General features: G+C 33.0%; 2 protein-coding genes and 1 pseudogene across 2 annotated transcripts; all 3 read right to left on the bottom strand.

Annotated features, from left to right (window-relative positions):
* Positions 1-223: 223 nt before the first annotated feature.
* LOC130863161 (olfactory receptor 10AG1-like) lies at positions 224-1,181 on the bottom strand (annotated as a pseudogene).
* A 4,797-nt stretch (positions 1,182-5,978) lies between these two features.
* On the bottom strand, positions 5,979-7,153 carry LOC130869824 (olfactory receptor 10AG1-like). Its single transcript, XM_057762277.1, has 2 exons — positions 6,299-7,153; positions 5,979-6,110 (listed from the first exon to the last, which is right to left on the bottom strand). Exons 1-2 carry the CDS (start codon positions 7,151-7,153, stop codon positions 5,979-5,981), a joined length of 987 nt encoding a protein of 328 aa, XP_057618260.1.
* Positions 7,154-13,561: 6,408 nt separating this feature from the next.
* LOC130863150 (olfactory receptor 10AG1-like) lies at positions 13,562-17,531 on the bottom strand. The gene is made up of 2 exons (XM_057753056.1): positions 16,603-17,531; positions 13,562-13,634 (listed from the first exon to the last, which is right to left on the bottom strand). Exons 1-2 carry the CDS (start codon positions 17,529-17,531, stop codon positions 13,562-13,564), a joined length of 1,002 nt encoding a protein of 333 aa, XP_057609039.1.
* Between the last annotated feature and the right edge of the window lie 240 nt (positions 17,532-17,771).

Raw genomic sequence — 17,771 nt, 5'->3', positions numbered from 1 at the left:
TCCATCATTTTGAGACAGAAATGTAACATGTGAGGGACTGGAGGAAGAGACATGGGAGAGTTTAGAAGCAGGAAAGGGAAATGGAAAATGATGTACATATATTTTAAATAAAATATATTAAATTTATAAAGTAAATATATGTGACAGCATAGACACAGCGAACATGTGAAAAGGAATCTACACAGTTGAAATATTTCTGATAAGTGTGGAAGAAGCTGCTAATTCACTTGTACATAAAACTATGGCTCGATATTTTAAGTAAAACTTTTCTTAGAGCTGCAGTCACATCCTTGTTCCTAAGACTGTATATCAGGGGATTGAACATGGGGGTCACAATTGTGTAAAACAGAGAGAGTATCTTATCATTTACTGGAAAATGAATCGACTTTGGCCAAAAGCAGTTAATGATTCCTGAACCAAAAAACAAAACCACTACCAACAGATGGGAAGAACACGTGGAGAAGGCTTTTGCCCATCCTGTGGCTGTTGGCAGTTTCAGAATGGTGGCAATGATTTTACTATAAGATGCAAGTATCAGCATAAAAGGGAAAGTAACAAATCCCATAACCACTAAATAAATAGAAAACTCATTCATTGAAGTGCAAGCTTCAGAATTGCTGGAATATCACAGAAAAAGTGGTCTATTCTATTATATCGACAGAAATGGAAAGAGAATACTTGACAAGTTTGTCCTATCTGGACTGGGATGCCACCGAGCCAAGAGCCAATGGCCATCTGAGTACACTTTATTGGGTTCATGACAAGAGCATAATGCAGAGGGTTGCAGATGGGCACATAGCGGTCATAGGACATCACAGCCAGCAGGAAACACTCAGTAGCTGCCAGAATTAGAAAGAAAAACAATTGAAGAGCACAGGCCGGAAGACAAATTCTTCTATCTTGAGTCCAAAGATTGTACAGAATCCTAGGAAGGGTGACAGATACATAACAGATTTCCAGAAATGAAAAATTGGCCAGGAAAAAATACTTGGGCTTCTTTAGTGCAGGGTCAATTAGGACTGTGACAATTATGAAGCCATTTCCTATTAAGATAATACATACATTAGGGAGAACATCCCAAACAGAAATCCTTGCACTTTGGGAAGTTCAGAAAACCCAAGAAAGAGAAACTGTGTCACTGTAGTAGCATTGTCCTCTGGCTTGTTGTCTGTGTATTCCATCTGTGAGAAAATCAAACGATAAAAGGAATTATTTCTTTGGTGTTGTCTATAATTTTATCTTCATGGTAAACAGTATAGTACTCAGTGCCTGAAACCCAGAGAAGAAGCTCTCAAAAATGTGGTAAACTATGTTATTGGTTACTAAATACATCTATAAGGATTTTTATTTTCATTTTCACTTTTGCTTTTTGATTAGATGCTAATGTGTATATTAGTTATAATATACAATAAGACATGCTACTTTTAATTCTTATCTACTCAGAGTCAGAACTCCAAATTAATTTTCCTTTATGCAATGATTCTTATCTTTAAGTTTATATTTTATTCTTAACTAATATTTTATTTTTGTATATGTAATTATCACACTTAATGATTTATTTAGTTTAATAAAAATTTATTTTGTTGTTTTAAATTATATTTTCATGCAATGTGTTTTTCATTCTCCTTTTGCCCACATTTTTCCAGATCCTTCCCACCTCCCTACCATCCAAATTTATCTTCTTTCTTTGTCTCTCTTACTTTCTCTCTCTCTCTATGAAAAAGATAACAAAAAGAATAAGACAATAATATTCATACAAAACAAAGCAAAAGTCCACCAAAATTAAAACAAAACATGATATTTGTTTTGTTTTGTTAATCATCCTGAGCATGGTGAGTTGTAGGTAGACACAGTGGCATTCCATTAGAAAATACAAACTTTCTGTTCTCTGCCAGGTATCAACTGCAAGTAGTTGTTTCTTTAGTGGTGGGACTTTATGGTCCCTTCTGTTTCTAAGTAATGGATTTTATCTGTTGTGAACCTGTGTTGCTCTACATGAGGAACTATCCTCTAAACCCTTGTTATACATTTAAGCAAGGACATATTTATTGTCTAAAGGTTATTTTCTCAAATCTTCTTTACTTCTTTATTTCAGCACAAAGTCATTCATTGCTAAATAATTATTAACTAGCTACTATGTATAATGAGGTATTATTAATATGTAAACCATGCTTTCATTTCATTGTGAAGTCCATAAAAATCAGTATTTATACCTTTTACTCAGACTTTAAGTATGGTGTGACATCCAACTGTGAGTTTAGGATGCAGAAAATAATGTTAAGGGTGGTCTTCCCATATGGAATAACTCTTGAGACAGAAAAAGTTTCATTGACATTGAGGGTGAAGCTATAAGGAAGGTGGACATTTCTATATCTGAACGTAGATCTGCTATATAAAGGGTATTAACTGCAGATCATTGTGCTAATCCCAAATCATTGAAATAGTCGCTGGTTATCCTTATCCTTTTAGTCTCATTAATTTCATTCTGTCCACTGTATTGCTTTAGTTTGTCAGTGTTCATGCATGCATTTCTTATTTTATCATAATTTGTCATTTTGTCTTTAGGTATGTATTATAATTTCACTTGGCGTCATATGTGTGTGTGTGTGTGTGTGTGTGTGTGTGTGTGTAGAGACAGAGAGAGAGAGAGAGAGAGAGAGAGAGAGAGAGAGAGAGAGAGAGAGAGAGAAAAGGGAGAGACAGGGACAGAAACAGAGAGACAGAGAAAGAGAATGTAAATATGTATTTGGTCATACTTTCAGAAGATTCATACATGAATACATTGGATAGCAATTGGATAGCATTTTCACCTCCTCTTAGAGAAATCACAACATGATTTATTTTCAGCATTTGTTGATTAATATCTAAACTAATCATTTTTAATTCAAAGAGAAAAGATAAAATCACAGCAAATAGGAGGCTGACCACCAGGAATATTTAAAGATTTATGTGTGGTTGGTGTCCCAAGATGTTAATCCCAAAAGATATATATAAGCTAGAAAGCTTGTGTTAAATATGAAGATGACAGGAATGGAAAGTTATAATTTATTTTCCATTTTGAAGTTTTTCATATTAAATATTAATGGATTAAAAGCAATTATTAAGATGTGAAATGAATTAACTGAAAATTTCATGAACAGAAGCAAGTGGGTAATAGTTCATATTATGAAGGTATGATGTTACAATCACATATGTATAACACAAAATTTTCATTTTTCTACACATGATAAATTCATGTAAACATTTATTCAACCATTTATTTCAATATATGAATAATTGTAGACACAATGATGTTAAAAATTGTTCATTTAATTGAAGAGTAGGAAGTATTAGGTTTTCTTAGTTTGTTTAGCCAATTATTTCTCTCAGAAACTGCTTCCTTAAAAATAGCATAGAGTACACTGCCTTGTTTTCTTTTAACTTCATGTGCTTCTTCTTACACTTTTATCCATCATTGCTTACTATTTATACAAAATAATGAATATCTGCATTGAACTAAACTAGGTTTAGAGCTTTTTAAGGGAAAAGAAAACACCATGAACAGATTCCCTCTATATCTCTAGAATTCTCTTATATTTATTTATTAAATATCTCTGTTCTTCTTGAAAGGTTTTGGATGAAGGAGTTTCACTTTTACACTGTTTAAAGAACAAATAATTTTACTCACATTTGTGAATTTCTACATTTAAAACTGTACAGAAAGGAAAAGAGAATAAAATTGTATGATTCAAGACATTCTTACATTCTCCATTTTTGTTTGTTTTTGGTTTTTCTCTAACTCAGGGATTCATGTATGCCAAGCACTCTGCCCCTGACATGTGTCTTTAACACAGTCTTGACACCAATTTCTTCAAATGTTTCACCATACTTGCTTTTATGTTTCTCACAATTTGACAACATTTTTGGGAACCTTTAAAAATATTTACAGTAAGAAGTAGAAAACCAATAGTCATTTCAGGTAATTCTAGGAATATTCGATTCATGAACTTTATCTTTATTTAATTGGCATTTTTTATGAAATACTGACTTCTGAGTAACATTTAGTATCGATCAGAGTTCACCAACTATTCTATTTCTCTGAAAAGGTATGTGAATAATATTGAAGATGAGGAATAAAAACATCATTTCTTTAAAGCCCAAAGGAAATATGTAAATGTTTACAGATTAATTTTTCATTAATATTATCTCTTAACAGTCAGGAACACTTTGGGTAACAGTAGGTTAGCATTCTTACCTTTATTAATTAATAACTTCAGAAACTGATGAAGAAATTAGTTAAACTGTGCTTCTGAATTCTGTTTTTGTCAGAGACTAGTATATATTATATTGGTGAGAAACACACTGCATTTTCTCTGGGAATAAATATCTTTCCCATGTTACTTTTTAATTGAACAAAACAAAATTTTTCTTGCTACTCAGGGAGTTTAAATATTAATAAGTTGATTAAATCAGGAAAATATCCCATGGGCTTTAGAACTAGTCTTTCTGTTATGTGTGCCGTTATTAAGAACACAAAATCTGACAGAAGAAAGCATAATAAAGTGGTTAGCACAGTAATTAGAGTTTTTATACCTTTTGAGTATTTCTGGATAAAACCTAATGACAGCTGCATATAAAGAAAGAATTTTAACTCCCAATCCTTTAGCTCATTAAAAACACATATTCACTCAGGTGTGCGCGTGTGCGCTCACACACACACACACACACACACAATGTCTCATACATTGGATGATTAGTTTTCTACTGGTGGTAGTATTTTATAATATTTGCAATAAAAGCCTATGTTTTTAAGTAGGTTACTGATGGGTTGTCATTGGTGCTGGCTTGTATAACTACTAAAAACTATAAAACAAAACTGAAATTTATTCTACTATAACCAAATAATATATCATATATTAAGTTTTGTAAAACTGTTGATAATAGAACTATGATCTTTATAATTGAGTAATTTTTCAAATCATCATATGCAATATTGTTTGAGGGTATTATATTATCATAGATATTTATTTTTTCAAGTTAAATCACCAGTACTGACTATAGTAATATAATTGTTATAAATTCAATGGCTTTATTTGGAGAAATAATTTTTTTAAATATGTGAAGGATTAGAAACTCTATTAAAGATCTTCCAAAAATACAAAACATATATTGTGATATTAGAAAACAAAACAAAATTTAAGAGCTAATAAGAGTGCATACATCACAGAACCATTATGCAACATAAGAACAAATCATTCTGCCTCACTTAAGACAGTATATGGCAAACCTGATTACCTATTTTATACATATGTTCATGCAAACAGTGACTTCTTTTGGCATAATTTATTATTCTCTGGATCCCTACAATGGGTATTTTCCTTTGTTATAAAGGTGTCCACTTTTAGAAAAACTACATCCTAATGATGAAATATTGTTCGTAATTTTGAACATTGCATAGATTGTAAATAACTGTATAGAAAACAAAGGAAAAGTAGTTTTATTTTTATTATTACATCATGTATCACATCCCTATCACAGTTTATCCTCCCCTCCAGTCTTCCCACTCTCTTCCACACTTCTCTCACCTAGATTCACCCTTCAACCTTTTCCACTCAGAAAAGAGAAGGCCTCCTGTGGCTATAAACTTAACACTGCATAAAGAGTTACAGTGAGACTAGGCACATACCCTTTTGTCAAGACTGGATGTAGAAAACCAATAGAGGAAAAATGACCCAAGGGCAGGAAAAAAGAGTCAGAAAAACACAAGGAAAGATATTTTACTGGTGATGTTTTGCAGTAGGCAAAGCACAGTCATTTCTAGTTGTTTTATAAGCTTCTGTTCATCCATACATCAGAACATTGCTAAAGAGCTTGTACATCAGCATGAAACATATAGTTCATTTAGAGTAAACCATTTTATTAATTTGTTTACAAGATGAAATTATGCTCTAATTAAATGTATAAAATATATAAAAATATTTTAACAGACATTCTTTTTCTCACACTGCTACCAATCTGGTAAATAATTTTCTCAGTGCCCCTGTGACATCTTTGTTCCTCAGGCTGTAAATTAGGGGATTAAACATTGGAGTCAAAATGGTGTAAAACAGAGAAAGGAGTTTGTCTGTCCCCTCGTTTTTTTTTTTTTTTTTTTTTTTTTTTTTTTTTTTTTGGTTTTTCGAGACAGGGTTTCTCTGTGGTTTTGGAGCCTGTCCTGGAACTAGCTCTTGTAGACCAGGCTGGTCTCGAACTCACAGAGATACGCCTGCCTCTGCCTCCCGAGTGCTGGGATTAAAGGCGTGCGCCACCATCGCCCGGCTGTCCCCTCGTTCTTATTAGACTTAGGTTTTAAATAGGTGATGCTAGCTGATCCATAGAATAAAAACACAACTATAAGGTGGGAAGAGCATGTGGAAAAGGCTTTGGTCCTCCCTGTGTTTGATGACAATTTCAGAATGGTTGAGATGATCCTGCTGTAAGATGCAAGGATCAACATGAAGGGAACAGTGACAATCAAGACAGCAAATATAAAGACCACAATCTCATTCACAAAGATGTTTCCACATGCCAATTTGAGCAGGGGAGGTATGTCACAAAAGAAGTGATTGATTTGGTTAGATTCACAGAAGGGAAGAGACAGAATCTGGTATGTCTGCCCCACCTGAATGGGAATCCCAATGATCCAGGAACCAACCACAAGTTGGGTACACACCTTGTGATTCATGATAACAGGATAGTGTAGAGGGTTGCAGATGGCCACATAACGATCATAGGCCATCACAGCCAAGAGGAAGCACTCTGTAGCCCCCAGTATAAGGAATAGGCACATTTGTGTAGCACAGGCAAAAAAAGAAATATTTCCTCTCATTGTAAAAAGATCCATAAGCATCCTAGGAAGAGTGACAGATACATAACAGATTTCCAGGAAAGAAAAATTGCTGATGAAAAAATACATGGGGGTTTGTAGAGTGGGCTCAACCCTTGTGATTAGAATGATGATTCCATTTCCAAACAGAATAATTATGTAGATGGATAGGAAGATCCCAAAGAGAAACCAGTGCAATTTGGGAATATCAGAAAATCCCAAGAGAACAAATTCCATAGGTAGAGTAAGATTTGTTTCGATGATTTTTAGTTTGTTTGCTCTTTGTAGGTTCACCAGGTTGAATTTCATTTTCTTCTTTTCAAATAAGAAGGAATTTATGTTTTGGTCTTTATAACTTTTATTTTTCTGAATCTTGCAGTTGGAGTTTCTGTGCTCTGAAAATAGAAGGAATGAATCAAAATGTAACCAGTTTTATCAACAAGGTCTTCTGAATGTATTTGTCATGTTAGATATATATTCTAATTGTACCAATGAAATCTATACAGGTGTTTGATATATTTCACTTGCCATAACGCAAAGATAAGACACGCGTACTTGATCTTCATGTTATACTATAGGGACATTCTCTATCCTCCCTTGGTATATCATAGCCTCAGAATATGTTTAAGCTAGTTCCTGACTTTTAAAAACTTTAAAGCTTTCAGAATATTATCTTTGAATTTTAGAGTAACTTTGAAATCTTTGAGGCTTTATTATTATTAACTTCACTCATGAATTTTTAATCTTGCGGGTAGTCCAAGCTAAACAGGACTCAAGGTTTTGCCTCATTTACTAATGACCGGATAAGAATTTCCAGTTACTTTTCCTGTGAATGGAATTACTATTTCTCTTTATATGTGTAAAATATTGATGCTGATATTCCTTTAAAAAAACTTTTTTTTTCACTTGTAGTGTAGAAAATGACTGACTATTGTTACTTTGTTATGACAATACGTATTTTAATAACAAATAAAATGTATTAAATAAAAATATTTATTTTTATGCTTTTATTAAATAGTATCCAGCTTTCAGCAATGACAATGTGTTAACAATTATTTCAAAAGCAGGCTAAAAAATAGGATATTATGTAGGAAAGAGAAGGAATAAACATTTTAATCTCAATAAATAAACAAATAATGATTTAACATTTGGTATAGCTTTGGCACATAGACAAAGATCTGGCAGCCTGCTCCACAGACACTTGCTCAGCTGTGTTTATTGTCACTTTATTCACAATAGCCAGAAGATGGAAAATAAAACTAAGTTTTCCTCAATGATAAATTAATGAAGAAAATTTGGCATGTGTACACTATGAAGTTATATTGTGCTGTAAAGAAAAAAGTAATCATGAAGTTTTCTAGAAAATGGATGGAACTAGAAAATTTTACATTGCATAAGAGAATACAGATCCAGAAAGATAAACAGCACACAAAGCCTATTATTTTAAATTTGAATTAAAATTCCTTTTAACTTCTCATATTTGATATATTTAAATTCCCTTCATATTATGCAAATATTAGGAATTACTTAATTTCATATTGGCCATTTATAATTTTTATTATGTTTGTCTCTCTCCTTCTCTTTTCCCCCTTCATGTCCCCTCTCCTCACCACCTCTCTCTCCTATCCCTTTCTCATTCAGTCCCTCTCTATCTCCTTGTCTCTCCATCTTTCTCTACCTCTCTTTTTGTATTTGTAGCCTGAGGAGGGTTTTGTACAAATTCCACAACACACAAACAGAGGTCATAGGATTTCTTTTGGTATTTGATTTTTTTCTTGCATGTGTAACCAAGGAATTGAATTCAAGCAGCAACTTCCCTTATTATTGAGCTATTTAACCAAACTTCAACTCTGACTGTTCTTTACATAACCATGCAATTCTGTGTATTCATTTCCCCAATCTATTGTTTCTAATACTATGTTCTAGCTCAGGGTCCTATGAAAGCCAAGCTTAAATGCCTTCAACTATTTCCTTTTATTTTTGACATGATGAAATACATATTTTGACATGATGAAATACATATTTAGAAACCCTTTAAATATGGAAAACTTAGTGCATTTACAGATTTCATGGAAGTCACTTGTTGCTTATGAGAATTATCATGAATTGCATTCATAAAAATGGGTCAAATGGTTTATTATTTATATTTCATCATTTCATGTAATAAAAACAAGTTGTTTATGCCCCACTGTTTATTGTACAGGAAAAAAAATGAAAATCAAAATGTTCGTGAAAAACAAGTCATTGTAATGCACATCCATAATCCAAGTTCTTAGAATTTAGAGGCAAGGGTATTGGTGTGAGATCAAGGCAATCCTGGTTTTAAAAGTAAAATGTCTCATAAAACAAAACATTCTTCCAATAACAGATGTTGTTAGTTAAACAATCATGTTGTTTTTTGAAAATTTTTCTTTTTGTCATATTTTCAAATTTTTCTTTTAAAATTTCTTAATTCTTTTTGTCTATTCATTTTATTTGGTATCTATTTGTTAATGAAAGGACTTCAAATTTTATGAAGGAAGTAAGGCTGGAAAATAGGCCAATGCTATCGTAATAGCAGATGTTGTGTCCTCATCCAAGAAAAGAAAAATTATATACATATATAAAAATGTGCCCTTTATGATAGAAAACATGCAGAGATAGTTACAGGAAAGTACCACAGCCTATTTCTCTGAAGTTAAATATTTAACAGTATTCAGAAAAAACAAAACCCTAATCTAGTTATCAATCATGTTGTCTAGATTCTGGAAAACCCTTTCTAGTCTGTGTTCATGTCTGTTCTGCATGCCATACAATGTAACATGATCCATTGTATTACAGATACATACAAGATTCTTCTCTACTATTTCATCTGATATGATTTCAAAGTAAAGTAATGGTACACCTTATCACTAGAGTTGGGTACTTCATGTGAATCAAGATATCGAAATATCATACTAATTTTTATCGATTAGATTAAAATATGTGGTATTGCATAAAATATACAATTGCTTTTTATTCTTTATTTATTTGAGTAAAATTCTGTATATTTTCCTTTTATATAAATTTATTTCATGAAAACTAAAACAACTTTTACCATATTAAGCACATTTAGTCACATACTACATACAAATTCTGTCAGGATTTTTATTGGGAGTCAGATGTCCAATATAAAGACACAAATCCTTACAATCAAATCAGCTACTGTTCAGCAATCATGACACTTGTAATGTAGAAGAAAGAATTGCTGTCTGTTTTTCCATCTGGGGAAAGTATTTCTAGGAAAGCTGTTACAGTAGTAAATTTCCCTTTATTAGCAACACAACTCAATGTGTTTCATTATAATCAAAACAACACTCTTTCATTATCCTTCTTAATATTTTTTTCATAATGATAGATAAATGTAAAGAAATAAATTTTCAGTGGGTTACAATATTATTTTGTCAATTAAATTATACAGTAAAAAATTACAGGAATACCAATCAATAAAACTTTAAGTTCAATATATTAAAATTCATTATTTAAGATGATTAACATGAATTATTAAATCTTGATCCTCAAATTCATATTGCAGAGAGAAATGAGAACATATTACCAGGTTACCTTTTTGGTTTTGTTAAAGTTGTTCTTTCTCATTGAAATACTTTGTTTTTAATATATATAAACAGGAGTTATAACACATTGAAATCAGAGTCTTAGTTGTCTTCTAAAAACCCTAGGTCATTTATAGGGAAAATACTTATTTCCAGTGGGGATAACTATTCTCAATTGTCACATCTAAATTAATACCTAGGTGCCCAAGTTTGCAATTAATTTGGCAAGTGTCCACATTACAAATTACTATTGTGTATCACACACTAGACTTTTTTGTAACATCTCCACAGAATTCTTTCCCAAACACATTCAAATTATTCACTAACCCCAGAAGAATAAATATTACAGGTTTTATATTATCTATGAAATGTGAGTATTCACGTTGTTTATCTATTTGATTTCTTAGCTGTGTTATGTTGTTTGTTTTCATTCCCATGGGAAGAATTTACACTATCCAGAAAAATGAAGATGAACCACCTTCCCATCACATTGTTTTATGCTCTAGCAATCTAGCAGACACTCCAGAAACAAATCCTTCTGAAGCCACAAAATCAATGCCATGAACAACTGAAGAGGATTTTAATTGTTGAAGAAGGCATTTAGCACATTCTGCTACCAAATGTTAATATTTTAAAACTCTCATGCTTCATTTATTCTAAACCGTTTTCTACTTTTTCCTAAATATTTCTCAATTTAAAAAATGTAATTCATTTAATGGCTGGAATACTTTTCATTTTTTATTGTTTTTTAATTTTTAAAACATTAATACTGCTCATATCTGCAATTTCAATATTAACACAGATAAATTGAATACCTCCATTTTTTATATTAAATTAACAGATCAAGAGACAGTCTGTATTTCATTGAAATCATCTCATATATGTTACATGCACACAGTCAAACAGATTGATTAGAGCTGGGAATCATAAAGTTGGCCTGGCCTAGCCGATATGAGAAGCACAAGTCATAGGATTTTAAGAATCCAGTCTATGGCTTCTGGGGCACTATGAGCCTTTTCACTTCCTGAGAAGGCAAGGAACTCTCTTCTCAGTACAGTGAAGTACTCAACATTTCCTTCTATTTTTCTTTAGAAGTGAAGAAATTTTGGATGCATGATAAGAAAATTGGTCTTAGACATTAATCATGAGTACCATACATACCTTGTAAAATTCATTGTATCCTGGTTATTGATGCTAGCAATTACTATATTCTGTTTCAGATAAGGATGTAAAAAGTATGATTGCTCTCAATAAAAATGTAACAGTCTCAGTCTTGCTGTGTCCCCTCCAACACAGGTGTGGTTTAATTTATCTCCAGCAGTATCCTTAACCTTGGCCTAGTAAGTAAACACAAGTGCTTGTAATTAACATTAGTATATGATGGAAGTATACTTGCTTCAATGTAATGAGCCCTTTCTGAAATATTTACCAAGTGCCTTGTAATTTTTTCCATGTCTTCTTGAATTTCAAGAAAAAAACAGCTTAGTACTCCTATGTAGTAGTATTTAGAACTTGAGAAATATCACTAACCTAAACTTGTGACAACCATTAATAACATTTCTCCTGGGATTCTCTTACTAAGTACTGGAGGTAAACCACACCTTGTCATTAGAAATAAAGTTCTAAATCACTATGAATCTCCGTCATGAAGATTTCGTCTAATGTGCCCTAAGTAAAACACCTGCCAACAAAATTACTGGCAATCAGATATTTCAATCCTATATCATCAGAAGAGAAAAATTAACAAAACTAATGATGAAAAATGTATAGTACAATAGATTCAACTGACATGCATAAGACCATGAGAAGATGTTCTACAAAGTTTTGTTTAGTGACTTACAGATATAAAATTTTAAAAATTCTAAAACTTAGAAATTCCAAATATCAAGTAAATAGGATATTAAAAATACACCAATAATGAGACAAAGAAATCAATGCAGTTGTTAAACCTACCAATAATATTAAATTTAAAGACTCATCAGGTGTACTACTGTTTCAATGCACAAAAGATAATTAAGAAAATGTTCAACTTCCTTAGCTATCAGAAAAAATGCAAATCAAAACAACTCTGAGATACCATCTTACACCTTTCTGAATGACTAAGATCAAAAACACCAAAGATAGCTTATGCTGGAGAGGATATGGAGTAGGGGGAACACTCATCCATTGCTGGTGGGAATGCAAACTTGTGTAACCACTATAGAAATCAGTGTGGCGGTTTCTCAGAAAATTGAGAGTCAACCTACCTCAGGATCCAGCAATACCACTCTTGGGAATATACCCAAAAGATGCCCCTTCATATCACAAAAGTATTTGTTCAACTATGTTCATAGCAGCATTATTTATAATAGCCACAACCTGGAAAAAACCTAGATGTCCCTCAACTGAAGAATGGATAAAGAGAGTGTGTCACATTTGCACATTAGAGTACTACTCAGTGGTAAAAAAAACACTTGACATCTTGAAGTTTGCATGGACATGGATGGAATTAGAAAATACTATCCTGAGTGAGGCAATCCAGAACAAAAAAAAATGAATATGGTATGTTCTCATATGTGGATACTAGTTATGAACAAAGTAAATTGAGCCTATAGTTCATGATCTTAGAGAAGCTATAATAATAAGGTGAACCCAAAGAAAAACATATATAGACCCACCTGGAAATTGGAAACAGACAAGATCGCCTGACAAAATTGGGAGCATATGGATGGGAGGATAGGAGGAAGGGGAAAAAGTGAAGAGAAGGAGAGAAGGGGAAGATTGGAGGAGCACTTGAAGGAATAGGATAGTCAAGATAGAGGAAGGACAGATATGAGAGAAAGGAAAGAGATAACTTGATTGAGGAAGCCATTATACGGTTAGCAAGAAACCTGACTCTAGGAAACTTCCCAGGAATCCACAAGGATGACTCCAGATAAGACCCTAAGCACTAGAGCAGATGGTGCCCGAAATGGTCTTGCCCTGTCATCAGACTGACGATTATCTTATATATCACCATAGAACCTTCATCCAACAGCAGATAGAAACAGAGGCAGAGACCCACATTGGAGCACTGGACTGAGCTCCCAAGGTCCAGTTGAAGAGTAGAAGGAACGAGAATATGAGCAAAGAATTCAAGACCATCCACTGAAATAGTTTACCTAAGCTAATGGGAGCTCACCTCCTCCAGGTGGACTGGGAAGGGAAAATCATAGGACCAAACTAGTACATCTGAATGTGTTTGACAGTTGTTGGGCTTGGACAGACTGAGGGGCCACTGGCAGTGGCATTGGGATTTATATCTACTGCATGTACTGGCTTTTTGGTATCCTATTCTCTTTGAATGTATACAAAGCCTAGCCTAGATGTAGTAGGGAGGGCCTTGGACCTTCCACAAACCAAAGTATCTACCCTCTCTTAGGATTAGAGGGAAGTGTTGTGGGAGGGGGTGTAAGGAATGGGAGTAGGAGAGGGAGTGGGAATTTTGATTGATACTTTAAAAAAAAATCTAATAAAACAATCTAATACTGTTACTACTCAAAGTGTTCTATAAAATTAATGATAAGAGTCACTTCCAAATTCACTCTGTGATGTTAGTATTACTGTGGTAATAAATCTTTGTTCTTCTTAAAAATAAAATCAAGTAAAAACTATAAATCAATTTACCTGAGAAGCATAGATGCAAAACTTCTCATAAAATAATTGAAATTTAACAACATAAATATCTTATTTTTATAAACAAGTATCTTTTTTCCTAATGGATGATCATGCCAGAAAATCATATAGAAGTAATAAGTATGTTTTCTATTAAGAATTGTCTTTAAAATATTACATGTCACATTTTAAAGTCCTAATTATATTGGTGAATCATATGAATCCTTGCCATGTTATTGATATATTAGCAATTATTTTTGCAATGCTTTTAAATCTTTGAAATTTGCATAACTTAAGTGTTTTGAGTCCTATTCAACTCCAAAGACTCATACTTTATAAGTTGACCAAATTATATCAATGCATATGCATACAATATCCTCCTTCCCAAGACTCTTCAATGGGGGTGTATATTCTAAGTAGCCTATGAAGATAGAACAAAACCTATAATTTCCCCACCCTCTGCAGTATAGTAATAATGAGTTGTAAATAATCCTAGAGAATACAAAATTAGAAACACATGGGACTTGTCAGGAAAGATTTGATATTTTTGAAGATGGAGTATTAATTACATATGGTGTAGGAGGTTTCAGTACATTGTTTCATTGTAGTTAATCTATGTTAATACGGCATTCATGAAATGGCATAGCATTGATTTAGTCACATCTCTTTTTTTATAAAAGGCAATCTTCACACATTTAGTAATGTTTCTACTAAATGTTAAAACAGGATTAAAACTTCAAAACACAAATATTTGAAGAATTTAATTCTGATACTCCAACTAGTATAACCTGGGCCACCACGAGCAGTGACACCCTATGAATTTATTGGGGTAAGTTGAGATTATATGGTCCATGGGGTACTGAAATACTATCAGATACTAGACCTAAGAATCATGCCCAAGAACTTATAAGATACAACAGACTAAGAAAGTGGTACAACTTCCAAACCAGCACCTTATTAAAAATGACAAAAATTATTTCATTAAATAAAAAATATCTATACAGCAATGAAACAACCAACTAAGGAGATATTTACAGAATATAAAATACCTTTGCTAGACAAGATATGGCATAGAATTAAAGTTATATATATATATATCAACAATTAAAGAGAAAATAATTTAAATTACACAAAATATGAACCATCTACTAAAATAGACATCTTACAAATGATGATAAGCAAATATTCACTGCACATAGAGGAAAATGTTCTTACTCTCGGGACATCAAGGAAAAATGGACCAAACTACACTTAGATTGTATATTGACCCTGTAAATTTTAGTCATTAGGAAAATAAATAAAAGAACTGGAGTGGTAGTTTAGAAATAAAGAAAAATTAAAGTTCCAAAGGATATAACAGCCTTTTCTGTCTTCCTGTGGCCCTGACCTCCTGTATTGGACATAAACTCACACAGGTACACAGAAATGCAAATAAAGAGAAAATCAAAATAAAGGAAAGAAATACCAAAAATTTATGAAAGCAAGGCAAAAAAAAAGAGAGGACTATTTTATACTTTTGTAGAATGCTTAAGGGGTTAGCCTCTATGGAAAGGAGCATTAAATATTTGTTTTTCAAACTAAAAATAAGTCATCCGTGTGGTTAAGCTATAGCACTTTAAGGTAATGAACTAATGATTCTATATCAACAGATCACATAGGTACTGGCACATTGATGTTCATTTAAGTGGTTACAAATGAAATATCACTACAGCCTCCTTTAGAGAAAATCTATACAACTGAAAAAATTATAAACTTAATTCTTTCTCAGAAATATATGAATTTATTTATGCCATTAATGAAAGATTCCTTGTTTCTTGTTTTCTGTCATTTCTGGGTTCTATATTATATCTATAATGATATGTATTACAACTCATATATGTAATATACTATTGTTAAAAAGAAATAGAGAGGCCTAGAAGACAGGTGAGGAAGGACTTTAATAGGAGGCAACTACTGAAAGTATATTATGGATTTATATGAAAATATATTTCATAAAATAGTAGCATATACAAATATAAGTAATATATACCATTTTGTGTGTGTAGGGATGTGAAGGAGAAAAATATATATTCCAAATACAGAGATCGTCAGGACACCTCTAAATCAAATTCTATAATATCTCCAATTCTACCTACTACTAGATTCAGAGAGAGCAGGAGTCAGTGTCTGCATGGTTATGCATAATATCTTCAAACATGTGGTCACACAGAGGGCCTCAGTTAAATTTCATGGTTCATGAAAGAAAACAAAAAGACACACATGAGGGAAAGGATTTGGATGGAGAAATTGAGTTGTGAGAGGAATAAGGAATGTTCTTCACATATGTAGAAAAAGTCATAGAACAAATTTAATTAAAATGTTATGTTTTTCATAAAACATTGACAATATAACAATTTGGTTAGTGCATTTTTTTGCAACTAATCTTATACTAACTTTCAAAAGTAACAAAAAGCGGTCAAAGCAGTAATTAACATCCCAAAGTTTAAATAAAGATGTAACAGTCTATGTGAGAACTGTGGTTGCATTCAATCACTGTACTGTGCTCTAAGCAATAATCGTTTCAGAGCTGCAATCACTTCTTTGTTCCTAAGACTGTATATCATGGGGTTGAACATGGGGGTCACAACCGTGTAAAAAAGAGAGAGGAGTTTGTCACTTAATGCAGAATGTCTTGACTTTGGCATTAAGTAGGTAATAGATGCAGATCCATAAAACAAAATCACCACCACCAGATGTGAGGAACATGTGGAGAAGGCTTTTGCCCGTCCTTCAGCAGTTGGCAACTTAAGGATGGTGGCAATAATTTTGCTGTATGAGGTCAATATTAATAAAAAAGGGATTGTAGCTAGCAAGATAACCACTGCGTAGGCGTACAACTCGTTAACAGAAGTATCTCCACAGGCCAGCTTGAGTACAGGGGGTATGTCACAGAAGAAGTGATCTATCAGGTTAGAGTTGCAGAAATGTAGAGAGAATATCTGACAGGTTTGCCCTAGCTGGAAAGGCATGCCACCAAGCCAGGAGCCCACTGCCAGCTGTGTGCATTTTTTCTGGTTCATGACGAGAGGATAGTGCAGAGGGTTGCAGATGGCCACATAGCGGTCATAGGACATCACAGCAAGGAGTATACTGTCCGTAGCTGCCAGAATTAGGAAAAAACACATTTGTGTGGCACAGGCCAAAAGAGAAATGCTTCTGTCCTGGGTCCAAATGCTATACAGAACCCTAGGGAGAGTGACTGATACATAACAGATTTCCAGAAAAGAGAAATTTGACAGGAAAAAATACATAGGATTGTGTAGTGAAGGATCGATTCTGGTTATCACAATTATGAAGCTGTTTCCAAATAGGATAATTACATACATTATGGAGAACATTCCAAATAGAAGGCCCTGGAGGTTGGGAAGGTCAGAGAATCCGAGGAGGAGAAACTGTGTCACTGTGGAAATATTGTCCTCTTCCATGATATTTGTGTGTTTCATCTGTGAGGATGATCCAACAAGAAGTACACTTCCTTATCCTCAGCTTTGCATCTTATTTGCGTATTTTAAGTTCTGCTTACAAATATGTATATTTATACCTTATTAAATCAGAAATTGCAATGACATATACTCATGTTATTAAATGTACCTTTGAGGTAATGGTGCTGCACTCTCAGCTCTCCACTAGATATATAATACATATTCTTTTTAATGGCACAATAACTCATAATATTTTAAATG

Source organism: Chionomys nivalis, chromosome 2, assembly GCF_950005125.1.
Source record: "Chionomys nivalis chromosome 2, mChiNiv1.1, whole genome shotgun sequence".
NCBI lineage: Eukaryota > Metazoa > Chordata > Mammalia > Rodentia > Cricetidae > Chionomys > Chionomys nivalis.
Note: the sequence above shows the minus strand (reverse complement) of the source record. Positions and strands in the feature narration are given on the sequence as shown.